The sequence below is a fragment of the Dendrobates tinctorius genome, unplaced genomic scaffold (assembly GCF_039654945.1).
Source record: "Dendrobates tinctorius isolate UK_male_01 unplaced genomic scaffold, ASM3965494v1 ptg000028l, whole genome shotgun sequence".
In the NCBI taxonomy this organism is placed as follows: domain Eukaryota; kingdom Metazoa; phylum Chordata; class Amphibia; order Anura; family Dendrobatidae; genus Dendrobates; species Dendrobates tinctorius.
The window spans coordinates 55,965,550-55,993,323 of record NW_027361696.1 but is presented as its reverse complement, the minus strand read 5'-3'; the positions used below and the strand labels follow the sequence as shown (position 1 = coordinate 55,993,323).

Genomic DNA, 27,774 nt, shown 5'->3' with positions numbered 1-27,774 from the left:
TGTGCAAGCCCAACGTGGCACCTTAACTATCTTAACTGTGGTAGTCTGGTATCAAGGGTCAGGACAGCTATTCTCTGCCCACGTCAGGGCGTAAGTGTCAGTCCCGTGTCTGGTCTCTCTTGGGGCAACGCATATATGGTACTCAAGGTCACGTAGTGTATGGCACCTGGTTCTCTCTTGCGGTCACTGGACACACACCGCACATCCCGCTCTCCCTGCTCCCTGCTGTTGGCGGAAGGCGATGCTGATCTGCTTGGCGCTGATGCTCCCGGCCAGGGCACTACTCTCTGTGGCTGCTGCAACACCCGGCTTGGCTCTGCTCTGTATACACGGCTCTGTACGACTCTGCTCTTCATGGCTCTGCTCTGCATGGCTCTCTCTCTGTATTACTGCTAGGCACACTGCTTCCCTCAGCATAGCAGTCTCTGCCCTTCTGGTCGACTGCAGCCTGCCCTGTCACAGCGCCCATACTCTGTGTAGGGATGGGGAGCAGAGAACACCGCTCACCTGACTGCGTACTGCTCTGCTCTGGCGCCGCACTGCCTTCCTTCATGCGCTTTTTCTTCCTCTAGTTCCGGACCCAGCACACAGGTACCCTCTGCCTTGTTGACCCCCCTACAAGGGTAAAAACGAAAACGTGACCAAACTTCAATTAGAATCTGATGTAACTCACAGTTTCACAAGCTATAATGACGTTCTCAATAATTTATCCTCCTGTGCATTATGAGCCAAATTCAGTCATTTAGGTTTATAAGCCTCCTGCCAAGATTTTGTAATGATGCTAAAATTTTTGTTGAGGCTAAATGTTTATCATGCGCAGCTTCAGTTTACATGAAACTTTGTGGCTTTTATGTGGACACATCACTTCCTAATAGAAGAGGAATTTGCGGCTGGTGCATATTGTGAAAAACTTAGAGGGAACCCTAACAAGGAATTAGATGCGAAGCATTAAAGAGATGTGCCACCTCCAGCGTCATATAGAAGATGGTGAGGGTCAGTCAAGGTCATTGTTTCCTCCTGTGCAGCACATTGATGTTGATGGTTTCAGGTAAGTCTTTCTGGATCCCAACAGTTACCTTAAAATGCTATAATTGCAAATTATATGTCATTTTTTTCTGTAAATATCTGAATTTAAAGAAATATTCCCACCTTATATTTTATTTTACCATACTTGACCAATTCATGGAGGCGGCACTAACTATAGACTTCTACAAAGATTAATGGGAGTTAAAGAAATAGTAAGTAGGGACTGCCTTAATAGGGTAATAGTGATGATCCATTTTTAGATGAGGTGGCCCTCAGGTCTATAGAGGGGCTCTTTTCTTTAACCCCGTATACATATAATGTAGTCAAGAAGTCATTAACGAGAACTGTCATACATGAAAGCCAGTAGCTTGTGTTAACATATCATACAGCTGAAAGCCAACTTCATCAGGTAAGTTGGGGCTAGAAGAAAAACTCCCTTAAATTCTGTGACCAGTAGCTAGCAGCATTTAAACGATTAGACAGTCAGCCACAGATGCACAGCACAACATAACTCTGGCATGCCGATGGGTTTGTCCTGTGGCCCTAGCTAAGGATAAAATAAGCAGACTGTATCTGTTGTGGAATTTTACACTCATTTCACCCCTTTCTGTGCAGAAGGGTGCAATTAATTTACAAATCTGCATTTTTTTTCCTTCTGTGCATGTATTCCTATGCTGACAGTCATGATACCCTGCATTAGCCAAGTATTGCATTGTAATATTTCAATCATGTGATAACATAGTGAGGTGGTCACCTCGAGAGACCCAAAAAAACCAATAACACACATAAATCGTTTTCTATTGAATCCTTTATTATGTCAAAGAAATCAAAATAACATATAAAAATATAAACTTAATTGGTTTCACTTCAAAAATAATAATTTGAATGTGTTAATCATCTTGCAAAATGAAAAATCATGAAAAGAAAGAATGTCTGAATTGCTGCTACTTGCTCATCTCGCCTCCTATAAAAATCAAAGTGGAATGCAAGAATTCATTTATAACTCAAGGTATAAAACCAAACAACTGTCAGGCTATGTGCCCACGTATGCAGAACATTTCTGCATGAAAACCGGACTCCTTCCCAGAAAACGCGTGTTTTTAATGCGTTTTTTTCCGCGCGTCCCCAGTCTCATAGAAAATAGCTAAAAACGCAGACTTTTCCACAAAATTAATGAGCATGCTGCGTTTTTTACCGCAATGTGTTTTTTTCGTGGAAAAAAGCGCAACAATAAGCACAAAAAATGCAGAATGCATTAAAATGAATGGATGCTTCTTTTAAGCGATTTTTAAGCGTTTTTGCCGGTAAAAATGCGTAAAAAAGCGCTTACGTGTGCACACAGCGTCACATCTCCAAAGCCTGCCCCACAACATCTGCTACTGTCACCCGGCATCCAATATTCATTCTGTGGCCTGCGCTGGTGACAGAAGAGAGAGAGAACCAGAGGCACTGATTGGCACAGGCTCTGTCCAACCATTTAGATTTGGGTTGCTGGGACTTGTAGTGCCATCCAGTCTGGGAGTATGGGTGTGTGTGCTAACCAGCTGGAGTTATCAGTTCCCTGCTTAAGCCAAATGGAGAACACCAACAACAACTTTAGCTTCCAGCTTACTGCTAATAAGAAAGCACCACACTATACTTTAGCTCCCAGCTTACCGCTAGTAGGAAATCACCACACCCTACTTTAGCTTCCAGCTTAGTGCTGGAAGCTACGAGATGTAGTGTTGTGCTTTTCTGGTTCAGCTCCTTGTTGTTTCATTACTCCTTATTTTGACCTCGGATTATGTTTTCTGACTATTTTTATGGATCCTGATTTTGTCCTTTGGGACTGTCAGTATGTGGTCAGTATTTTACATCAGTATTTGTAAGCTAAAATCAGGAGTGGAACAGTTAGAGAAAAAGTATAATAGAAACATGTCACCACTCCTAGTTTTGGCTTATAAATACCTGTGATGTACAATGTCTGCAAGATATGTTTTCTGTTGCAATGTGCTAACAAACCCTCCATTTTCTTTGAGAAGCTGCCTGCCAGTGTCTCAGTTACATTGCACACTACAGCAGCTTCCCTTCCCCCGAGTGCCATAAACCAATTTCCTGTCACCCCATTTGGCTTCTCATGTGCCTCGGCTGAAAGAGAAGAAAAAAAGTGCGGGAAAAACTTCTTTGTTTGAAACGAATAAAACTATGAGAGACTATACCATAAGAACCAAATACCCTAGAGATATGAAAATCATATTTTTGTAACCTGAGCGGTCCCAGCTTCGAGACCGCGTATGTTTCGAAGTTCTACCCTGTCCAGAACATGAGATAGGATTTGCGCCCAAATGGACGGTCATATCGCATAGATGTTTGATGTTTTCTTGATGGGCTCATTACGCTGGGAAACATGATACCACTGATGAGTCCATACCAGCTTCTCCCATAAAGTTATAGCTAATCTAAGTTTTGTAGCCAAAACATAACTTGGATAAGAGAGGTGGGATCAACCCAGAATGCACCTCTCTGTGATGTCACATAGGAAAGTCTATAAGGCATTTCCTGGGCAAACCAGCTCAGAACAGCTGCAGAGTCCGTGCTGACAAGAACTCAGATGAGCGGAGAAGTGCAGCTCCGCCTCCACCCACCTTAAAGCCACATGGTCTGCCTAAGGAACAATATGGAACTGTGAGTGTAATCTCTTTGTTTTCTCCACTTTTATTTTATACCTGTACTGTACATATTTTATGTCTCAATTTTATAGCAACTTTTATCTGTAATCACTGTCCTCTTTCGGAAAATAAATGAAATAATTATTTAGATCTGTCTCTATGCTCTAAGACTCGAACTATACGCCTTTGATAGATAATCGCTACTAATTCAAGGGGTTTGCCACGGACCCTCTTAATTTAACACTGTGAATTAAGTAACCGTGACTGGTGGCAGCGCGTTGTGTACGGCTATTGCGGCTTGCTGGCAGTCTAGAAGGGTCTTATATAGCTGAATAAGGGTCTGCGGCACCAGCATTCATAATTCCCTTACTGCAGAAGCCTAATTGCCGGTTCACAACAGGCAGCCCGTCCGGCGACCAATTATCCTAGGTGCAGTTCCCTGACTGACCTGAGGGTAAGGGGGGCGCTGGAGAGCTGCAAGTTCCAAAGTGGAACTGAGAAAGTGGGATATACATAAATCCCCGCAGTACTTGGAAGATTGATAGCAGTGGTGGGGCATCCAAATTAAACTCCCCCTGCGGCAAATTGTAGAGCGAGATTAGCTTGCTGGATATTTTTGGTCACATGGTGCCAGTGTTGGGATAACTAAGATAAGCCCCACTGCGCCTGTGATAGCCGTGTGCCGGCATTGTGTCACGCCCCTCCGTCCGCTGATACACCGGTGTCAGTGGTGGGATTGTGACATAGTGGTGACACAGGGTCCGCTGTCCGTCGCGTTTTGGTGGCAGCGGGACCCCCGTTAGTGTCGCCCGTATTTGGACGAACGGCGGTGGGCTGTTCGTCACAATACCGATGTAAAATACTGACCAAATACTGAACATGTGAACATGTCCTTACGCTACTTTTCAGCTTTGACCCTGCTTATTGACCCTTCCTTCCTCTGGTTTTCTCCTCCAAAATAGCCTTTTTGAGACTTTGGCCTCAACAACAAGAAACAAAACAATTCCAAACTTGTTTTTTTACATTCCGTCAAAAAAAAAAATGTTTTATAGCTTCTTTATATCTTCTTTGTATCTATTTCTTACAAAAAAAAACATGCCCTAATTTCGCTCATCAACAGAAATGTAAGCAAAAAGTTGTTGCTTTTGGAAAGTGGAGATGAAAAAACAGTAAAAACATGTAATATTCTTAGTGTATTTTCAGTTTTATATGCATATGGGTATTTAGCTTTTTAAGCCCAGCACGGACAACCCGAAGTCTGTGCTGTGGTCTACACTTAAAGGGAATCTGTCAACCCATTTTTCGGCTATGAGCTGCCGCCACCGCCATCAGGGGCTTATCCATTCTGTAATGCTGTAGATAAGCCCCCGATGTAACCTGAAAGAGAAGAAAAATGAGTTATATTATACTCATCGGAAGGCGGTCCGCTCTTGGTCCGATGGGTGTTGCGGTCCGGCGCCTCCCATCTTCTAACGGTGAGTGACGTCCTCTTCTTTGCTGCCTGTCGTGGCTCCTGTGCAGGCGCACTGCTCTGCCCTGTTGAGGCAGAGCGGAATACTGCAGTGCACAGGCGCCAGACCTCTTGCCACAGGCAGCAAAGAAGAGGACGTCACTGTTAGAAGATGGGAGGCGCCGGTCAGACCGTGACACCCATCGGATCAAAACCAGACCGCCCCAGGGTGAGTATAATTTAACTCTTTTTTCTTATCTTTCAGGTTACATTGGGGGCTTATCTACAGCATTACAGAATGCTGTAGATAAGCCCCTGATGTTGGTGCCGGCAGCTCCTAGTCGAAAAATGGGGTGACAGATTCCCTTTAAAGGGTTTGTCCAAATATCGAGGCAATTTTTTTTTTCTTCTGAATTGCATGTATTTTGGGTTAAAAATCAATGTTGCCCTTGGGTTTTATTAAAACTTTTGCACCATGGGTCTTCTTCCGCCTCTGTGTTGCCCTGTCTATTGCTGACTTCTCATGGTCTTACTGTAGAATATTGTAATTCTTTTATCTGCCTTTTTGTTCTGAAAACAAATAGCCAAGCAATGGAAAATTTTTGACAAATTGCAAAATTCAATCCAATTGCAAAAATTATTTTTAGCCCAAAATACCTGCATTCAAGTAAAAATAAAACACCACCAAAGATGGAAAACCTATATAAATCAATAGCATCCAGCTCTGGCTGCCAAATGATACAAGAATATTAGACATAAAACTTTGTTTCCAAACAATGGATCAACTCTCTTTTGATTTTGGAGACTTCAAAAGGTGAGACCTCCCATGATCGTGAACAAAGCTCTTTCATTACACCCTACTAGTTACCATATTTGCAATTTAATTTTAATCCTGTTGACTTTGTTAGAAGCTTTAATCTATTTTTCAATATTTTTTTGCTACATCAAACAGGGTTTGTATATCGAAAAGAAGTCAGTTGTGGGGAATCTGTATATTTGAATCCACCTGTCTCCCTGGAAAACAGCCAATCAGTAGTATGGAGTTTCAGAAAGGAACTGTTCATCAATAAAGCATGTGTTAATGCTTCCAAAGATAATGGGAAAGTCCAAAGCCAATGGGAATTGTTTTCAAATGGAAGTCTCAAACTGACCGACGTCACACATTCTGATCAGGGATATTATAAAGCCTCCATAAAAAAGAGAAATTTTTCAGCCATAGTGATGTATGAGGTTTACATGCGCTGTGAGTAATAGTACGATTCTATTATTGTTGATGTGGCTATTGCAATATTTAACTCACATTTGCCTACTTTCCAAGACTTTTTCTTCTAAAATAGGGGAAATCCAACTCTTCGGGCATAGCAGACAAGGGCTATGATATGATACCACTTACTGTCTGTGCAAGCTGTCCAGAACAAGTCTTTGCTTCCTGTCTGGTCGCATCTCTCTGTTTCCTGTCTGTGACAGCTCTCCACTTGCTGTCTGGACCAGTTTTTCACTTTCAGACCAGGCTAGCCCTCTACTTAATATCTGGTCCTGCTCTCTACCTGTCTGAGCCAGCACTCTGCTTAGTGTCTGTTCAATCCCTCTGCTTCCTGTCTGGGCCAGCTCTCCACTTTCTGACTGGGCTATCTCTCTGCTTTCTGTCTGGGCCAGCTCTCCACTTTCTGACTGGGCTATCTCTCTGCTTTCTGTCTGTGCCAGCTCTCTGCTTTTTGTCCTTACCAGCACTCTGCTTCCTGTCTGGGCCAGCACTCTGCTTCCTGTCTGGGCCAGCACTCTGCTTCCTGTCTGGGCCAGCACTCTGCTTTCTCTCTGGGCCTGTACTCCACTAACTGTCTGGGCCAGCACTCCACTAACTGTCTGGGCCAGAAGCATGCTTCCTGTCCGACCCTGCACACTGCTTCTTGTCTGGGCTAGCTCTCTGCTTCCTGCCCCTGCAATCCCTCTGCTACCTTTCTGGGCCAGCACGCTGCTTCCTGTCTGGGGCATCTCTGTTTCTTATCTTGGCTATCCATCTGCTTTCTGCCTGTGCTATCCCTCTGCTACCTTTCTGGGCTAGCACTCTGCTTCCTGTCCATGCAGTACTCTGCTTCCTGTCTAGGCCAGCTCTCCGCTTTCAGACCGGGCTAGCCCTCCTCTTCCTGTCTATGCCAGCTCTCTGCTACCTGTCTTGGCCATCATTCCTGTCTGGGCTATTTCTCATCTTTATGTCCGGACCAGTAATCACACTTGAGGCCCATTACATATTATGATTCTTATTGTATTTTTCATAACAGCTGCAGGAAGCCTAATTGCAGTGCAGAATAATAACGGACCAGCTACCATAGCAGAAAAAACGAACACATTTGTGCCTGGTGCAGTGGTTGGCATTGCGTTGGGAATCATCTTTGGTGTGATCATCACAGTCGTTATCATCATCTTCGTCCTAAAAAAAACAAAAGGTATTGTATATTCTGTTCATGAATAGTCAGAATAGCGAGAGGAGGTGTCGATCATACCGATGTTGTAAGTGGGAACCCATCTTTTGGATCCCATCAATATTATAAAGAAATCAATCCCAGGTCTTGTTTTAATTTGCCTAAACAGATTAGATGAATGTCAACTGAACTTGCCTATTTTGTCAAAAGTTACCAATCTTCTCAAGGGGTCCAAATAAGGGTAATTCTCTCAAAATTTGAATGACGGAAATTTACTCAAATTTGTCCAGGAAATTCGATTCACATTGGATTCATTCAGTGAGAATCAAACTTGCCAGAAATAGTTAAGAAAATAGTCTTATGCTTACCTCCACAAAGTCCTCCCTATAGCTCTCCTGTTGATGGTGGTCCTCCAATCTGCTCCTCTGTCTTCTCTTTTCTCCTGAATCTGGGCCTCCAACAGTCAAAATGATTTTGTTGAGCCTCATAAAATTACAAGCATGCTTGGGAACAGAAGAAAAAAGAAGACAGAGGAGTGAAATAGAAGTCTGGTCACCGCATAAGATATAAAGTATTGCTAAGAAGAGGTGAGAATAATTTTTTTTTACTTCCGAGCCCTTTAGCATCTGGCCACCATTTTGCTGAAATACCCAATAGTTGTAGATTCTAGCACATATGATTTTTTGAAGAAGTTCGTAACATATTTGATCTTTAGTCCCGACTCACCCATGATGGCAGATGTTTAGGAAAAAAAATTGTGTTTTCACAGGAAATAAGTTGCTGCCAGAAGTGCAGGGCAGCAGCCTTTTCCTGTCTCTGTTGTAATCGCACACTGTGCACAGTCATCCAAAGCTAAGTGTGTATTAGTATGGGATGAACAGCTGTTGGCTGATTTGGCCCACTGCTATCGAAAGTGCTTGGATATCTTAAGAGTTTTTTCATTAAGTGTAAGATATTTTTTTTTCTGTAGTAAAACCTGATTTCTTGGCAGGAAAGAAGCTGCAGAAAAAAGCAGGTTTTCCTTGTTTTTTTCTTTAATTTTGTTGGTGCTTTTTTTTGGATGTTTTTTTACTGTGGTTTTGGCATGCTATATTTGTCTCTTGTGCATGCTGATAAAGTTAAGTATTGAAAAAAAGTCCACTTCCAAAGAATGAAGTTTGGCACAAAAAAAGCTGCAAAAAATGATACCTGCTTTTTTTTCCAACCATTCAAGTCAATGGGTAAAAAATGCTGAAGAAGTGAAATGCTCTATGCCCAAAAAACCATGCAAAGCACAAAATACTGATGATAGAAAAACCAATATGTGTGCATGAGATTTCTGAAATCTCATAGGTTTTACTGGTACTATAAAATGCAGCTGAAAATGAGTATAAAAATGCATATAAAAACCACAGCAAAAATGCCCAGCATGACTGCAGAGACCCTCGTGTTTCAAACAGTGCCTTCCCCCTCCCACCAGTCCCGTAATGAAAACACAGACAGACCTAGATGGGTTGAAACAGGTCGGTCACAGTTTATTAATTACATAAGCAGAGAGAGGCAACTACATTTCGTAACTGGCTCCTAGCCGAAGGCCCTGTCTGCGACCGACAAGCATACAGGCCAATGAGCGGTTACGAACCTTTGCCTTTCTCCACATCTTCCACCATGGAGGATCATGAGTATGACCTACACAGGACTCCGACTCCCGCCCATCAACATTAAGGCCTGTTCAACTCCATCCTGCAAGTCGGACAAAAATATGTCAAGACCAATGCCCGTGAGGTGAACTCCATCCAGTCTTAATAGTGCCGAGTTATCTCCTTCCAGCTGATGGTGGCGAACCACAATACCACATCTTCCCATCACAAATTTTGCCATCCGCACATTGAGCCTTCTGCTTGCGCGCTCTATGGCTTTTGCATCCCTCGCACCATGCTAGACTGCTCGTGGTATTATCTCTGACCACACCAATACCATATCCGGGAAAAAAACAGGTCTGTTGTCATTACTGTATAGGGTTCAGCGATTTTGCGTTTGCCCAAATTATTGCCACCGGCGTGTAACACTAATATTACGGGCCCTTTTAGCGATGTTGACTAACTCTATGAACACCTGTTGCCATTGGAGCCCTCTGACAGGTCTACAGTTGACCGCTAATCCCGGGAAGCCTAGATTTTTTCCTCGCAGCTGAAGCTTGGTCCTTTTTTCCACCCAGTAGACATACTGTATGAATGTCCTAATACCAAAACTGCTGGCTATAAACAACTGTAAGAGACAAAATGTGTTACTTCAGCAAATTAGGTCTTATATATCTTGCGAAGAATGTGGGTTTCCAATGACCCATTCTCTGCAATTCAGCCTCCGATACGCCTGCCCTAGCTGCTTCGGTGGCTGCCCCGATTTGGAAAGAATGTGTCCCATATTCCTTTGGATTAGCGCCATTTTTTTTTAAGCACTGTGTAAGGGATTGGGTAGAATATCCCTTTAATGCTACCTCCCCTTTAAACAGCAATGTGTATTGTAAATTAATGTACAGTTTTTATGATGTTTCGATTCTGCTACACTACGGTGTATTACCTCCTGTTCATTGGTACTGCCACATTATGTGCTACCATGATGTATTATATTATGTTGTATGCCATATTATGCCTTTGTATTTCTGTATAGATTAGGGAGAGGTAGTGCATCCTTTAGGAACATTAGAGGAGGGCACTTGTAATATATAGTATTCATAGACTGAGTATGTGTAGTTTTGCAAAGGGCCACTAGATGGGGGTATGGTAGTGGGCCTTGTTATGTACAGTTGATAGATAGTTCATATAAGGGTTAACTGTAGGAGGAGCTGCTGTGGGTTAAGTTAGTGTAGGTCATAGGAATAGCTCAGAGGGGTGAGCACACCCGACAAGTCCACAAGGGCTCTAGGCCCAGGACGACACAGCGGCTGCGTAACGTTGTGGTGAAGCAGAAAAGCACGGTAACAGGCTGTCGGATGCTGTATAAAAGCGGAGCACCTGTGGAAATTATAGTTTGAGACAACAGCGGAGACAGAAAGGAAAGAGTGGTCCAAGAGTCATGCAGGATGCAGAGGATTCACTATGTGGAAGATCTTAAATAGGGCTGAGGCCTGCAAGCCTGACGCGAAGCGGATGAACGGGTTCTCTCCTATTCTCCTCTCACTGGAGTGATGCTGTGGTACCAGCCAGGGCGGTACTATGCCGGACTGTGCAGGAGGAAGCCTGTGTGAACTGTAATGTAACTGATGTGTCCAGGACCATTGAAGAAGAAAGTAAACTCATTGGTTTGGGATCAGAACCGGTATCTGTGTCTGTTATTTCAACCCAGAGCACTGGAGTTAAGAGTGCAGGAGCTGTGCAAAACCACTATGGAATCCCTGATGGTGGACCAGCATCTCGAACAGGTACGCCGGGAGAAGCTGATGGTTTTTCTGTGGGAGGAGGTCTGGACACCAGAGCACCAGTGACCTCGGCTATGACTACCATCCTGTCCCCCTCTTACAACTGCTTGAAAATTACCTGAAACTGATACTTGGTAAGAGGGGACCCGTTTGTATATGAGAGAAAAAAATCTGCTTGTGTGTCTTATTAACGCATAGCGTTGACTAATTTTGGTGGACATACTGTGCCATCAGATGATTTAGCCAGGACCCACGTGGCTCTACCGGTGGGATCACAATTGGATTTTCACACACGAATGCGCAAATTGTCGCTGCATATGACTAAGTCCTTGTTGATTAAACCGCCTTCCGTTGCTATTTTTGACCGCGGCAACAATTTGCTAAGGCGCAGCATGCCGAAAAAAGCAATAGCGAAAGCTGCTGATATGAGGATCGATTCGTATTGCGACTTGCATACTGATGGGGATATTGAAATCATGTCATGCAATAATCTAAGTGAAATGGGGCAACGACATTCCTGACTTGGTTGAAGCCTTTTCCAGCCTTTAACGGCTTGTTTGATGGAAAAGAACTTTGTAATAACCGCCCACCCCATTAGTTGAAAGAAAAAGGCTATTCCCGATAAATGCTGCTGCGCCCATGTACCCTATGCCCCTCTTTCTTTGAGCCGAATCAAACATTCCGTAGACACTTCGCATCTCGCTCGGTCGCACTTATCGACGGGCCTACCCTGAATTAGCGAGCATTACTCTTCCCACGCAGATTAATGGCATCAGTCATTGGCCAATATGTCCCATAGGAATGGAGGATACTGGATACCCGATGGTTGCACATTTGGGGAAAAGGACTCTCAAGACCTGCCAATCGGAAGATAACAGTGATTTAACGAGATTATCATCTACATCTGCCTCTAATGTGGCTCGACACCAGATGTTGTGTTTTAGGCATAGTAGTACTAGCCGGCTTAAGAGAGCGAGTAAGACCGCTCTTTGCGGTTCCAGGATTTTCCGTTTGAAATCGAATGTTCATGTTTTCCAACTGTGTAACCCATAGCTCCACTGACGATACTATTGCAAAAGTCTCTAACAGGTCTGGATCACGCCCTCAGCTTGCTGTGATCCATAGCTCAGGCCAGCTGCATTTGCACCATTGGTTTGTGTAGATTGCTGTGAAACCGTCTTTGATACATACTCCTGTGGTAAAGCAGGTACACAGGATGCAGTGACGAGTCGCGAGACTAAGTATACTTTTGGAAAATAACTTTTATCAATGAAAGTCGCTAGGGCTATACTAAGCAACCAGAAAAAGTAACCGAAATTGTCCACGCAGGGACTCAATGCAACTAAACACTATTAAAGGGAGCACGACTAATCCGGCAAAGGCCGGTTACTATAGGGCCGCGATATGGCCGACTACGGGTCCTTATTTCCTATAGTGTCACTTATCCGTCCTGACGTCCCTCGGCATCTCTGATGAAGCTGCTTTGGCGTCGCAACTGCTGGGCCCAGCTGCTGAAGATCTGGAGTAGTCTTCGGGTGCTCTGACGCCCAGGAGGAGTTGGGGCAGAACAGGCCCTGAAGGAGTCCTTTGAAGAGGTAACCCCCTGTAGAAACAGCGGGGTTCCGCTCATGAGCGAGTTCAAGGAGACTCCAGCCCCCAAGCAGGGTTGTGTCGCAGTTACCAGGAGTGGCAGTTGGCAGGGCACGTGCACGGCCTGGGCCTAGGCAAAGTGTCTCTCTGTAGGCGGGGAGTAGGCCCCAACTACCGACTGCAGCGGGGTGATGTCGGGTGCGGGCAATGATGAACAGACCGCAGCCGTGGGCTGAAGCAGGGCGGCACCGGGCAGGCTGCAGCCGCGGGCTGAAGTGATGCGGCGGTGGCCGCGAGAGGGGCCGGACAGGCCGCAACAGGCTGGAGCACAGCGGCAACGGCTGCGGGCAACCGTGGGCAGGTTGTGACCCCGGATTGGAGTGAAGCGGCAGTCTCTTGTCGGTAAGCTCAGCGCTTCCTCTCCGCAGGCCACAGTAAATCTCCCCTCTGATGCTTGTCTCCTCTCTGGTCACCGCCTGTCACTCTGGCTCTCTCACACTCTCACAGTCTCTTGCTCTGTGTCTGCTGTACCGCCAACTGCCTCCCCTGTGCGTTCCCTGTCCCTTTTATATGTAAGAAAGAAGAAGAAAAGAATAGGCTGTACAAAGGGGGATCACCATAGACAAGGACTTGACATATTAAGGAGCAGTTTTTATTTATAGAACATGTAATGTCCAACACTACAAAACATTAAAAACATTAAAAGTCACACAAGTGACATAACAACAGCAATCAATGGCTCATAATAGAGCCTGTACCCTGAAACTGCACTCCAGGTAGGATGGTGACCAAATTCCTAACTATATAAACAGCATACCAAGCGGTGGCTGAAAATATCAAAAAGTGCCCCCCAAAAAAGTGTATGTGTGGACATGAATTACCAATAGCACTAAAAGTACCTGGTACACTGAAAACAGAAACACAAAAAACGACGTGGAACCATAACAAAGGTGTTGTTATGTCACTTGTTATGTCACTTGTGTGACTTTTAATGTTTTTAATGTTTTGTAGTGTTGGTCATTACATGTTCAATAAATAAAAACTGCTCCTTAATATGTCAATGGTGATCCCCCTTTGTATAGCCTATTCTTTTCTTCTTCTTTTTTACATGTTCATTTTAATATGTCTATGGTGATCCCCCTTTGTATAGCCTATTCTTTTCTTCTTCTTTTTTACATGTTCATTTTAATAGGCTGGTGTTGGATCCCATTCAATTATTTATTGGTGGTGCCCCCTCCTCTGGTTTCCCTGTCCCTTTTATACTCGCCCCTCCCCTTGCTGTTCTGTCACTTTCAACTGTCCACCTCCCTCCTTCACTCCTCGGGTACAGTTCGCTTAGGAACCTAGATGGTGGTCCCCTTGGTTCCAGCCTGGACAATCTGCAGGGGTCCTCCTCCCCACACTCCTACCACGAGCCCTAGTTCTTTGTTTGTCATCTCTTTTGCCATGACTCAGGTATGGCCATTGTAGGATTGTAGGAATATTTTCCTGACTAATAAGTCTGCTTTCTATGAGCGAGTAAGCCTAATTCTATGGCTCGGCTGGGAGATGCCCTTTGTTGCCAGCGATAATCGGCGAGAGAATGCTCTGCTGACCGGCATTACGCGGCTGGCGAATGTCAGCAGACTCAGCAAGGACTTCATATGTTGGAGGGTGACTTTTTAACTTCACAGAAACCCGCTTTTACATATGTAGTGTTTTCTGCATTTTTTCTGCTGGTTAGCAAAAAACCATTCAATTGGTGTCTATTTCAATACCAAGACAAGGCAATACATAACATGGTCCGACTGTTTTTTCAGGTAATAGCGGTATGCTGAAATGTCGGGATATAAATTTAAATATTTTGAGAAGTAAGGAGCAGAGATTTGAATTTTTGGGGCCGATGAACAAAAAATCATCAAGGTAGTGAATCAGCGAATTGCTGCCTGTTTCATAACAGACAACCCAGTCCAAGAAAGTACTGAATAGCCCGAAATAGTAACATGAAATGGAACATCCCTTCAGCAAGCACATATAAAAATAACAGTGCTGGTCCACCGTGCAACCTACCAAGTGGAAACATTCGGGATGCACGGGTAAAAGGCAGAATGCCGACTCTATGTCTGATTTAGCTAACAGTGTGCGTGGACTAATTGTACCGCCTTGTCAAACAAAGCATCCTCTGGGGGGTAGCGATGTTAACTGATTCGCCTTTTGGGTGTGACAGATTAGACAATATTTTCCGGATTCCTCTTTTTGGAATAAGGCCTAACGGCGAGATTCTGATATTTTGGAATGGCAACAATTGAAAGGGGCCCACCATTCTACCTCGTTCAACCTACTTTTCGATTATTTGGTGTAATATTGCGGGGAATTTGCAAGCGGATTTTAGGTCATCGGTCAGGGTTGGTGTTCTTCTGAATTTGAAGGGGATACAAAAAACATCCGTAAAGCCAGGAAGTAATTGCCGTGCCGCTTGTTTATTGGGGTAGAGGTTTAGCCAGGGGCCCATCGCTTTTACGCTCACCGGGGTTTTGAGCAGTCGTGCCTATATCTACATGACGTGTGGAAACAGTAATTTCACCTCGCTAAATAGGCCCCGGGTTTTCGTACGAACACTGAGTGTTGACCTGCAGCTCCGTGGTAGTTAGTGGTCGTAGATGAAAGGGAGGGCTGCTTCTGTGACAGCATCAGACGTAGCCACACATCTGATGCTTTAACTCCCCAACGCATTAATAATCTTATTTTTCTGTCCTCTGAGCTCTTCCCCAGGAACCCGTTTTCCACCGTCCGCAGAGTCCACCTCAGGGACCCATATTCCACAGTCTGCTGGGGTCCGTTGAGTCCACCCCAGGGACCTATATTCCACCGTCCCCTGAGTCCACCTCAGTGACCCATATTCCACCGTCCGCTGAGTCCACCTCAGGGATCCATATTCCACCATTTGCTGAGTCTAGCTCAGGGACGCATATTCCACCGTCCGCTGAGTCCACGTCAGGGAACCATATTCCACCATCCTCCGAACTCTTCCCCGGGGACCCATTTTTACTACATTCCTCATGTCACATGAAGTGAATTCAAGGTCTTTCGAGGCCGTTGTTTGACGCAGGAGGGATGACTCTGGGTGATGGAGGAACTCTAGCCTCTAGCTTTAGCTATATGGGCTCTGCAATCAGAGGCACATTCCTTATTTAGTACAGTGTCGGCCAGAATTTAGCTTTAAGGTTTTGAAAAAAATGCTTGATAAGAACAAAGAAAGTGCATTTCACTCCTTTGAAGCTGCTCCTCATAAAATCCATTCCGATCTAAGCACCGTTCAATCAAAAAGCATAAAAAAGGTTCAGAAAATGAAAAACTCCCCCAAAAAGGACTGTTTCCTAAAGCAGTCTCCACTTGAAGAACTCCTTATGTAATAAACTCCATGTGATTCACGATCTCTTTACCTCTTGCAATTTTTCCTTCTTTGACCTCACTGAAACATGGCTGACACCCTTCGACACCGCCTCCCCTGCTGCACTATGCTATGGCGGCCTCCACTTCACCCACACTCCTCGCCTTGGCAACAGACATGGTGGAGGAGTGGGCCTTCTCCTATCTTCCAACTGTACCTTCAACCCAATCCCACCTCTTCCCTCCCTTATCCTCCCCTCTTTTGAAGTCCATTCAGTCCGCATCTACTCTCCCTCCAACCTCCAAGTGGCTGTCATATACCGACCTCCAGGCCCGACCACTGCCTTTTGACCAATTCTCTACCTGGCGCCTTCACTTCCTCTCTGCTGACATTCCCACCATCATCATGGGTGACTTCAACATCCCCATTGACACCCACCAGTCAGCAGCTTCCAAACTCCTGTCCCTTACTTCTTCCTTTGGACTTACTCAGTGGTCCTCCTCAGCTACCCACATAGATAGACACACATTAGACCTGGTCTTCACCCGTCTCTTCTCTTTATCTAACTTCACAACCTCCCCTCTCCCTCTGAACACCATCTACTCACTTTCTCATCCCTGTCCTTCTAACCTGTCACCCATGACCAGCAACACACGCACCCCGCAGAAACATTGCACATCTAGACGCTCACACACTCTCTGACTCTATCCTACCACTGTCCACCATATCCTCACTCAATGACACAGACACTGCCACTAGTTTCTACAATGCCACTCTTGCATCAGCCATCGACTCGGTCACCCCTGTCATGCATAACAGAGTGCAACGAATCAATAGACAACCCTGGCACAATAACACCACTAAAAAGCTTCGGCAAGCATCCAGAATTGCTGAATGGCGCTGGAATAAAACGCATTCCCAAGACGACTTCACTGCACTCAAACAAGCAACACTTGCATTCAAATCAGCTCTCACCTCTGCTAAACATGCCAACTTTACATCCCTTGTATCTTCCTTATCCCACAACCCTAAACAGTTGTTCAATACTTTTAACTCCCTCCTCCGCCCACCACTGCCCCCTCCAACTTCCCTAATCTCTGCTGAGGACTTTGCCATGCACTTCAAAAACAAGATAGACCAAACACAGCAAGTCTTTATTATTCAACCACCACAACCTCTTTGTATACCAGACCAATGCCCAAACCCCATAACTTCCTTATCCAACATCACTGAAGGGGAGCTTGCTCATCTTCTCACCAAATCACACCTCACCACTTGTGCACATGACCCCATCCCATCCCACCTGCTCCCCAACCTCGCCACCACTCTTATCCCATCTCTAACCCACCTCTTCAACCTATCACTAACTTCCAGTACCTTCCCTTCTGCTTTCAAACATGCTAAATTCACGCCTATCCTCAAAAAGCCAACCCTTGACCCAACCGCTATGTCCAGCTATCGCCCAATATCGCTGTTCCCATTCGCTTCCAAACTTCTGGAGCCGCACATCCACGCTGAACTTTCCTCCCATCTTTCATCTAACCTGCTCTTTGACAATCTACAATCTGGTTTCCGCCTCCATCACTCCACTGAGCCAGCCCTGACCAAAATTACTAACTACCTACTTACAGCCAAAGCGAACGGACAATACTCTATACTCCTCCTTCTAGACCTGTCCTCTGCCTTCGACACAGTTGACCACTGCCTCCTACTACAGATCCTCTCTTCCTTTGGCATCAAAGACCTTGCCCTATCCTGGATCTCCTCATACCTCTCCAACCGCACATTCAGCGTCTCCCACACTACCTCCTCATCCCATCCTCTCTCTGTTGGAGTCCCCCAAGGCTCTGTTCTAGGACCCCTACTCTTCTCAATTTATACACTTGGCCTGGGGCAACTCATAAAGTCCCCCGGATTCCAGTACCACCTTTATGCCAATGATACTCAGATCTACCTCTCTCGCCCAAACGTCACCTCTCTGCTCTCCAAAATCCCGGAGTGTCTATCAGCCATATCCTCCTTCTTCTCCTCCCGCTTCCTCAAACTGAATGTGGACAAATCTGAACTGATCATCTTTCCCCCATCTCACAGATCTTCCTTACCTGACCTATCTATAACAATTGACGACATCACGCTTTCCCCCGTACCGGAGGTCCGCTGCCTCGGAGTAACCCTTGTCTCTGCCCTGTCCTTCAAACCGCACATTCAAGCTCACTCCACCTCCTGCCACCTCCAGCTCAAAAATATTTCCAGAATCCGTCCCTTCCTCAACCCTCACTCTAATAAAATGCTTGTGTATGCCCTCACCTTCTTTTGTCTCGACTATTGCAACATCCTTTTCTGTGGCCTCCCTGCTAACACCCTCGCACCTCTCCAGTCCAATCTTAACTCTGCTGCCCGACTAATTCATCTCTCTCCTCGCTACTCCTCCGCTTCTCCCCTCTGCAAATCTCTTCACTGGCTTCCATTCCCTCAATGTATCCAATTCAAATTACTAATACGGACCTACAAGGCCATCTATAACCTGTCTCCTCCATATATCTCTGAATTAATCTCCCGATATCTTCCCTCACGTAATCTCCAATCCTCCCAAGACCTCCTTCTCTCCTCCACACATTCGCTCCTCACTCAACCGCCTCCAAGACTTGTCCCGAACAGCCCCCATCCTCTGGAATTCTTTGCCCCAACACGTCCGGCTATCAACCACACTTGGATCCTTCAGACGGAACCTGAAAACCCATCTCTTCAGGAAAGCCTACAGCCTGCAATGATCCCTCCTGCCCCCTCACCACTACTGGAGCTACTGCCTCACCATCACTGGAGCTGCTGCAACCCCCAAACCTACTGTCTCCTTTCCCACCATCCTGTGGAATGTAAGCCCGAAAGGCTAGGGTCCTCTCTCCCCTCTATATCAGTCTGTGATTGTTAGTTTGTTTACTGTAAGTAATATCTGTAATTTGTATGTAACCCCTTCTCATGTACATCACCATGGAATTAATGGCGCTATATAAATAAATATTAATAATAATAATATGGTATTAGGGTATTTACACACAGAGATTTTCTAGGAGTTTTTGGAGCACAAGCTGAGTGGTAACTCTCCAAGTCCTCCTCAAAAAGTGCATAATCCTCAAAAACTTTGCAAAAATACTTTGTGTGCAGAAGGCCAGGTATAACTTGCTAGTTGCAGACGGTGTTCTTGTAAATCACATAGGTGTTTAAGAATATATATCTCTTTCTGTCTTGCAGGCAATATTCCAAAAAATCATGAGTACGAGAATGAAAACATTCCAGCTCCACACATCTATGTAAACGAGGGTGTATCCTTTGAGGTATGATTTTCATGACCACCTTCAATAGTAAATTTAGGCTCAGTCCCATACTTGGTCTTGGACGAAGGGTCAGATGCCATATTAGTGGGATTTTTCATGGAAATTTTAGGACACTTATGACAATGATACCAATTGGATTTTTTTAGATATACTATATAGCAAAACAGGGAATGAAACTAGAAAATACTCTTTGAATTTATCATCAAAACTAGCGACAAAATTTGCATGTATTACAATAAGATTTGTCATGAATTTTGATGCGAATATGCTGCTGTGAAGTTTGTGGAATAAGTGAACATGATGCATATTTAAAGGGGATCTGTCACCCTTTTTTAGCTCCATCAGCTGCCGTCACTGCCATCAGGGGCTTATCTACAGCATTCTGTAATGCTGTAGATAAGCCCCTGATATAGCCTAAAAAATAAGAAAAATGAGTTAGATTATACTCACCCGGCGTTCAGTCCGGTCCGATGGGTGTCTCCGTCCCGTCCGGCACATCCCATCTTCATACAATGATGTCTCCTTGCTTCTCCCTCGGCCCCTGCGCACGCGTACTTTATCTGCCCTGTTGAGAGCAGAGCAGAGTACTGCATTGCGCAGGCGCCGGACCTCTCTGACCTTTCCCAGCGCCTGCGCACTGCAGTACTTTACTCTGCCCTCAATAGGGCAGAGAAAGTACACATGCACCGGAGCCGAGGGAGAAGCAAGGAGGAGGACATCATCGTATAAAGATGGGAGGTGCTGGACCGGACAGCGACACCCACCGCACCCGCCCCCGCCCCCCAGTGAGTATAATCTAACGTGTTTTTATCTTTCAGGTTTCATCAAGGGCTTATCTACAGCATTACAGCACCCCTGATGGCGGTGGCCACAGCTTATAGCGCTAAAATGGGGTGACAGATTCCCTTTAAGATTTGCATGCACTACAGTTCTTAAATCCTCCTCAAAAAGGCATTGAAAGCTTATTGTATTAATTTCTATGAGAAATCCACTTTGCGGTTCATATGAGAAGTTCCAGGAATATGTTATTTTTCCTGAAGAGATTTTGAAATAGGATTTGTGGGGAAAAAAAGTGGATGCCACTTCCTTGAGGGGGAAACTGATGGAATCATCCCATATCCATTATGTTGAATCATCCCATATGTTAAGAAAAATTAATAAATATAGCTATTAAAATCTTCAATTTGCCACTCTTATATTGTTACTTGCCCGCATTCTCCACCACTTGATATGGAAAACTGTGCTAGCAAAGATTTGGTCTTCACAAGTCATTTGAATAAAAAACTTATTTAAAATAAGAGTTACATTTTTTAAGATGTTAGATAAAGATGACATATGTAAAGATACATTTACAAAGATCTCTCTCATACTCATGAGAGCTCCATGTTCGTACCTTTTAATATCTTATCTTTATCTATCCCTTTTTATTTGTAGCTCTCATTCTAAACATATTTCTTTTTTCACTCAACTCAACTCGCTTGTGAAGACCAAATATTTGCTAGCACCATATCACATGTAAAAAAGAATTAAAAAAACAATACTACTTGATCTAAATTTTTCACTGGATTCCATGTTATACAATACAGTACTCCATATTAGAAGTTTGTAGGATTCAATTTAAAGGCCAGTGAGAATAAGAAAAACTTTTCAATAATCTCCAAGGTTTGTCAGAGTGTTTGTTTATTTTATACCCTTCATGAATATAGATGTTCAAAGCATAAATGTAATAGCATAATTCATTTAGGCCAAATTGCATAATTCTTAGCTGCATAATAAGTAAAGCCCATAGGCTGATGTTATGCGAAACTTTTTGGTTACCCTCATTACCACAGCCAGATTTTGATATGTAGCCTTTTTTCCCATCTTCTATTTTACACCTACCTATCTCGAAATTAATTTTGGGGCAAGTTATTTCTTTTCATTCTCTCTTGTACAGATGGAAAGAACCGAATCGATAAATTCAAATCGACATTATGAGGTAAAACACATATTGCATGTGGACCTCTTTTTTCCGCTTTTGCTTATTAATCTGATTATGATTTGCGCCAAATTCTTCACTTAGTTTGCATCTTTTTTTAAAGACCATTTAAAATGAGTTCATCTGTTCTGTTTTTTTCTGTTTGCCAATGTGCACAAGGTTTTTGTTTTACAGATATTTACATCCAATACCACATTTTTAACCGAATGTACTTCAGTCATGACATATGCCTAAAATATTTTTGGGCAAATTTTGTGACATTTTAACTGAAAATGTGCCCTCTTGTTCTTTTTAAGGCGAAAACAAATGTAACGGAAAAAATTAAAGTATATTTTTGATTTTATGCAAAACGAACCATGTAAGCCATTTTGAAGAATTTGGAGTAAAACCATCAACAAATACCACAAGACAAAAAAAAGAAAAAAACTTACATTATTCACTCTCTATTAAGCTGACGAGCGTTGCACTCAGTTTTTTTTCCAGTAGCACATGAATGTAGCGGCGGTTGGGCATGCAATCTGCAACTTAATTTTGTAACAGGATAAAAGGGCCCCTTTGAGAATGGAGGAAGTTCAGACTCCTACCAATCAGTAAGTTATTCCCTATCCACAGGACAGGTGATAACTTTTTGCCACCATACAACTCTTTTTAGTAAATGAGGCTGGCTGCATTTTTTTTGCACTAGTGTGCTCTCAGCCACCAATATTCGGAGGGAATGGAGAACTACACTGTGATGCTGCTGCTATGCATGTAGATGCAAGCTCCACTAGAGGGCAATAGAGAGCAGACCTGCAGCGCAGCAACGAGGCTACCACCAGGTGGCAGCAGGATATTCAAACAAGCCAGGTCGATATTAGTCTACAGTGCAATACCAAAGGTACCAAAGGAATAAATAAACACAGAGTCAGAAACAAGCCAAATGGGTCAGTACCGGTCAGGAGCCGATATTCCAAAGACAAGAGACAAATAGCAGGTCAGGATCCAAGCCAAGTCAAATACCAGGGAGTCCAAGACTTGAAGGGGGAACACAGAGTCAGGACGGGAAGAGGGGAACAAACAGACACAGGCAAAGTCAGCAACAGCAGAAGGACAAATCAGGGTATACACGGAGTCAGCTACTCACGCTGTAGGAAGAAACTATAACTGACACCGCCAGAGAAAAGTTAAGCCTTGACATGATCAGACTAGGAATAAAAGACAGGATACAAAACTCAGCCTGAATCATGACATACACCAGCCTCTACATTTTGAGGTTTGATCCCCCCAATTATAAAGTGATATTAAATATTATATAGAGCAACGTTTAACAGCCCAAAGGCTTCTGTGCTATAAGTATCCCTAATTACATACTCAATATGCACACTTTTTCTTTGCAGACACTCACGCATCCAGATGGAGCACTATATAACCAACTGAATAATGGTAAAGCAGAACGTCATTTGCTAAGGATCTGTGTACACTAGCTGACTGGTGGCATAAACTACTGCCGATCAGCTACTTTTTTTGCTGGTTAGTGGTCATTTACTAGCCTGTTAACATGGACAGATTGCGCTTCTGAAGCACACTGTATGATCTGCTTACAGAGGACGATGTGTTGCCGAGGACGATGATCTTTTGTGCAAACCAAAAGATCATTTCATCCAACAATCAAGTGTTCCTTGACCGGGTGATTGGCAGCCTGTCTAAGCTTTTTTATTATTGTAAAATGGTCAGGTATACGGAAAAAAAAATAAGTTGTTCCTCTGCGCTGCTGATAATGATCCAAAAGGGAAATCCAAGAAACTCGATAAACTTGATGTGGTTTTATTATCAATACTTTTCAAAGTCATCAAGCTTCTTCATCAGGACCACAATCCGTTGATTGATCCAGGATTGTCATATCATCCTGATGAAGAAGTCGTATGACTATGAAACACTTTGATAATAAAGCCAAATCAAGTTTATTGTGTCTCATGAATTTCTCTTTTGGATCATCAGCAGAGGAACCACATAGTCTTTGTAAATCTCTCTATCTATGGCTTTGTAACCTATAGATCTACAGCAGCTGATTATTCAAGCTTCATTTATGTTGTGTGTAACTGTACCAGATGAGCAACTCCCTGTTTTTTCTTGCCTCCTACTACTGTGTAAGACCCTATTGCTCTTTTTGTTCCTCAATTTTTTTTCTTCACTATTATTGAGAAATGAGCGCTCATAGGAACAATTATGCTGAGTAATTGCACCTTCAAACTAACGTTGTGGTATTAAATGACCCCAGATAGGTAAATCTTAACCATTCAGTTGTCATTTAAAAACATGTTTTCACAGATATACTGGACTTTATATGCTCACTGAATGATCTGTAATGATCTTTATTGCCATTGCCATGGATTGCCATTGTTTTCGCCAGTGCGAGACCTGTCTACACAGCATGATGCACTGCTGAGAACTATGATCTTCTGTGCAAGCTAAAAAATTGTTTCACCCGACTTAGGCTGGTTTCACACTTGTGTTTTTTGCGCTGTATTTTAGCGCTAAAAAACGCATGCTTTTTTCCCCCTATATTTTGCATGGGATGCGCTTATGTGCGCATACACATGCGTTTGTATGCGTTTTTCCGCGCATGCGTTTTTTTGTGGTGTGCGCTTGGGCGCACAAAATGCATCCTGTTGCATTTTTTGGGCGTCCGACTTGCCTCAAAAAAACACATGCGCGCGCAATGCGTTTTTTTTACAGCAAGACACCCATTATAAGTCTATGGGTGCGCATATGTGCGCATTGGCATGCTCATGTATGCGTTTTTTTGCGCATGCGTTTTTTTGTTGACCATTAGTTAGACAATGGAATTTAGGGGTTTGAGTTAGAGTTAGGGTTAGTTAAGGGGGTTTAGGGTTAGGGTTTGGGTTAGGGTTAGTATGGTTTGGTTAAAAGTTAGGGTTTAGGGTTAGTTAGGGTTTAGGGTTAGGGTTAGGGTTTGGGTAGGGTTTGGTTAAGGGTTAGGGTTAGCATGGTTTGGTTAAGGGTTAGGGTTAGGGTCAGGGTTAGGGTTAGGGTATGGTTTGGTTAAGGGTTAGGGTTAGGGTCAGGGTTAGGGTTAGGGTTAGGGTTAGTAAAGTCATGGTTTGGGTTAGTGTGAGGGGCCAACTAATGTTGGAAAAAAACGCAAACACGGTAAAAACGCACTAAAAACGCATACAAACGCATAAAAACGCTGTGTTTTTTCATGCATGCTCATAAAAATGCTTGAAAAAAACGCAGCATTTGTATGCGTTTGCATGCGTTTTTTCTATGCGTTTTTTTGCGGGAAAAACGCGCTGCAAAACAAAGCAAGTGTGAAAGTAGCCTAACAAGCATTTTGCTTGTTTGTTTAGTTATTTGCAGCCTGTTTAGATTGCATTGCGTTCTTAAGGCACAGTCAGACAGCTCTATAAACTGGACTAAGATTGAACCACCATGCACAATACATTTGTTTCTTGTCTTTCAGCACCTGCAGCTAATTTTTTCCAACCTGGCAACAGACCACAGGAAACATTTTCCAATATCAGACTACAATCATGAAATTATCCATCGGAAATGCTGTTTGAAACATTATGAGCCCCAATGTAAAACTTTAAACTTGACCCCAGATATTTGTCAAACCTGTACACTAGGACTTTATTCTAGGATGACTTCCTTGTACGATCTCTAAGCACTAGATACGTATTAATGGCTCTACTGAAGGCAGTGATTTTAGCTTTTAGCCCAGAAAAAGTAGCAGCTTTGGATTAGAGAATCTTCTAGGCAGTGCTAGTCCTTTCCTTATTGGGCAGAGGAAAGATTTGGGGAGCTCTGGGTTTATCTGGAGGTGCAAATGTTAAAGGAGCTTTTAGAAATAACCACCAATATCAGAACTTGGGTGGTGGAGGTCAGGCATCAAAAATATAGAATTGTGCCTTGTAAACAATGAATTGGGCATGTTGAAGTACTGCTTCCTGTTGGATCAGCTCATGGGCGCAAAGACTATTCGCTAGAACCCCATCAATATTATAAAATAATTCATATGGAAGAGCTGAAAGCTTTTTAAGAATTAGAATTAAAAGGATTTTCTGGCCCTTTTTTTACATGTTTGTATGGTCTCAATGTGGTAAAGAAATAAGAAAGAGCAAATACTCATCTATCTCCCACTTCTCCGTTCTTCTGATGGATTTCCCTGTTGGTCTCCTCTTCTGGCTGCAGCTGTCAATTGTCGGCCATGCTGTAAAGAGAAGAAGAGGAGACCAGCAGGGGAACATGACCAGAAGGATGGAGGAGTGGAGTGAGACTGATAGATGAGTATATATTAAGTCTTATTATTTTTTATCACATTGGGGCAATATGTCAGCTTAAAGAAAGGGCAAGGAAAATTCATTAAGCCCATTCAGGACCTGCGATATAATATTGACAAGTCTTCTTTAAAATGTATTAGATATTTCCTTAAAGGCAGATCGATAACTCTCCAGAATATATATATATATAAATGTTTTGTTTTAATATATTTTTTATTATAGAAATTAATGTGATTTTTAACTGTTGCATGTGTATTTGTATCAGTATTGAGAAATAAACTAATTATTATTTCATCATTTTTAAATGTTTCATAGAAGTTTGTATGGTTTGTGCTCGGAATTTTCTCTTTCTTTTTGTTTTGCGTTTGTCTAAATGGTCAGTACTCCCATATTTTTAAAATAAATCTTTAGTCTATGTTAAAACTGATTTTTTTTTTTTTTGTTCATGAATTTTTTTATAGAGCGGAACTGTTAAAAAATCCATGATTGTAAAACTTTTCTTATTCATTGATATTTCTAAATCCACTTTACTGTTCATATTAGGACTGTTTGGAGCATTTTCATTTTCTGAAGAGATTTTGGAAAACAACTAGTGGAAAATATTAAAGTCCAAGTCACTTATTTGTAGCAGATCCTGATTCAACACACCACAAACTGGGAAACGGCTGCGGAGACGATAAGCTAAACCTCCGACTCCGACTCCTCAATTTCCCTGACTTCCGACTTCGACTCTGACTCCACAACTCCGACCCCACTGTTATGCCGCACTACGGAGTATGGACATAAAGTGCAGCACAGATTCCTCTCATCCACAACTCCACAGCACTGGTCACTACTGAGCATGTACATAAAGTGCAGCACAGATTCATCTCCACTCTGACCCCATAGCACTGCCTCACTACTGAGCATGTACATAAAGGGCAGCACAGATTCATCTCATCTACAACTCCACAGCACTGGTCACTACTGAGCATGTACATAAAGCGCAGCACAGATTCATCTCATCTACAACTCCACAGCACTGGTCACTACTGAGCATGTACATAAAGCGCAGCACAGATTCATCTCATCTACAACTCCACAGCACTGGTCACTACTGAGCATGTACATAAAGTGCAGCACAGATTCATCTCATCTACATCTCCACAGCACTGGTCACTACTGAGCATGTACATAAAGTGCAGCACAGATTCATCTCATCTACAACTCCACAGCACTGGTCACTACTGAGCATGTACATAAAGCGCAGCACAGATTCATCTCATCTACATCTCCACAGCACTGGTCACTACTGAGCATGTACATAAAGCGCAGCACAGATTCATCTCATCTACAACTCCACAGCACTGGTCACTACTGAGCATGTACATAAAGTGCAGCACAGATTCATCTCCACTCTGACCCCATAGCACTGCCTCACTACTGAGCATGTGCATAAAGTGCAGCACAGATTCATCTCATCTACAACTCCACAGCACTGGTCACTACTGAGCATGTACATAAAGCGCAGCACAGATTCATCTCATCTACATCTCCACAGCACTGGTCACTACTGAGCATGTACATAAAGCGCAGCACAGATTCATCTCATCTACAACTCCACAGCACTGGTCACTACTGAGCATGTACATAAAGTGCAGTACAGATTCATCTCATCTACGACTCCACAGCACTGGTCACTACTGAACATGTACATAAAGTGCAACACAGATTCATCTCATCTACGACTCCACAGCACTGGTCACTACTGAGCATGTACATATAATGCAGCACAGATTCATCTCCATTATAACCCCACAGCACTGGTCACTACTGAGCATGTACATAAAGTGCAGCACAGATTCATCTCCACTCTGACCCCATAGCACTGCCTCACTACTGAGCATGTGCATAAAGTGCAGCACAGATTCATCTCATCTACAACTCCACAGCACTGGTCACTACTGAGCATGTACATAAAGCGCAGCACAGATTCATCTCATCTACAACTCCACAGCACTGGTCACTACTGAGCATGTACATAAAGCGCAGCACAGATTCATCTCCACAGCACTGGTCACTACTGAGCATGTACATAAAGCGCAGCACAGATTCATCTCCACAGCACTGGTCACTACTGAGCATGTACATAAAGTGCAACAAAGATTTATCCCAACTAAAAGCCCAGATCCTTAGATCAGGAACAGAACAGACATTTATAGGACACATTCATAACTTCTTCAAATTCTTATGAAAAAATTTACATCGCATTCTGCACTGAACTACTTGTACTAATTTATT

The 27,774-nt window shown here is 43.5% G+C and overlaps 1 protein-coding gene across 1 annotated transcript; it reads left to right on the top strand.

The window, feature by feature from the left end:
• Window positions 1–932: 932 nt before the first annotated feature.
• Window positions 933–25,799, top strand: LOC141085418 (uncharacterized). The gene is made up of 7 exons (XM_073570771.1): window positions 933–1,048; window positions 6,077–6,367; window positions 7,404–7,568; window positions 19,151–19,233; window positions 21,170–21,211; window positions 22,588–22,633; window positions 24,675–25,799. Exons 1-7 carry the CDS (start codon window positions 985–987, stop codon window positions 24,746–24,748), a joined length of 765 nt encoding a protein of 254 aa, XP_073426872.1. The 5' UTR covers window positions 933–984; the 3' UTR covers window positions 24,749–25,799.
• The last annotated feature ends 1,975 nt before the right edge of the window (window positions 25,800–27,774 follow it).

What these genes read in the sequence shown, in the direction of transcription:
- LOC141085418 (XM_073570771.1), top strand. Translation starts at nt 985, where the DNA reads ATGGTGAGGGTCAGTCAAGGTCATTGTTTCCTCCTGTGCAGCACATTG. An exon ending in ATTGATGTTGATGGTTTCAG is followed by an intron (nt 1,049 to 6,076) that starts GTAAGTCTTTCT and finishes TACATCAAACAG; the next exon opens with GGTTTGTATATCGAAAAGAA. An exon ending in GTATGAGGTTTACATGCGCT is followed by an intron (nt 6,368 to 7,403) that starts GTGAGTAATAGT and finishes TTTTCATAACAG; the next exon opens with CTGCAGGAAGCCTAATTGCA.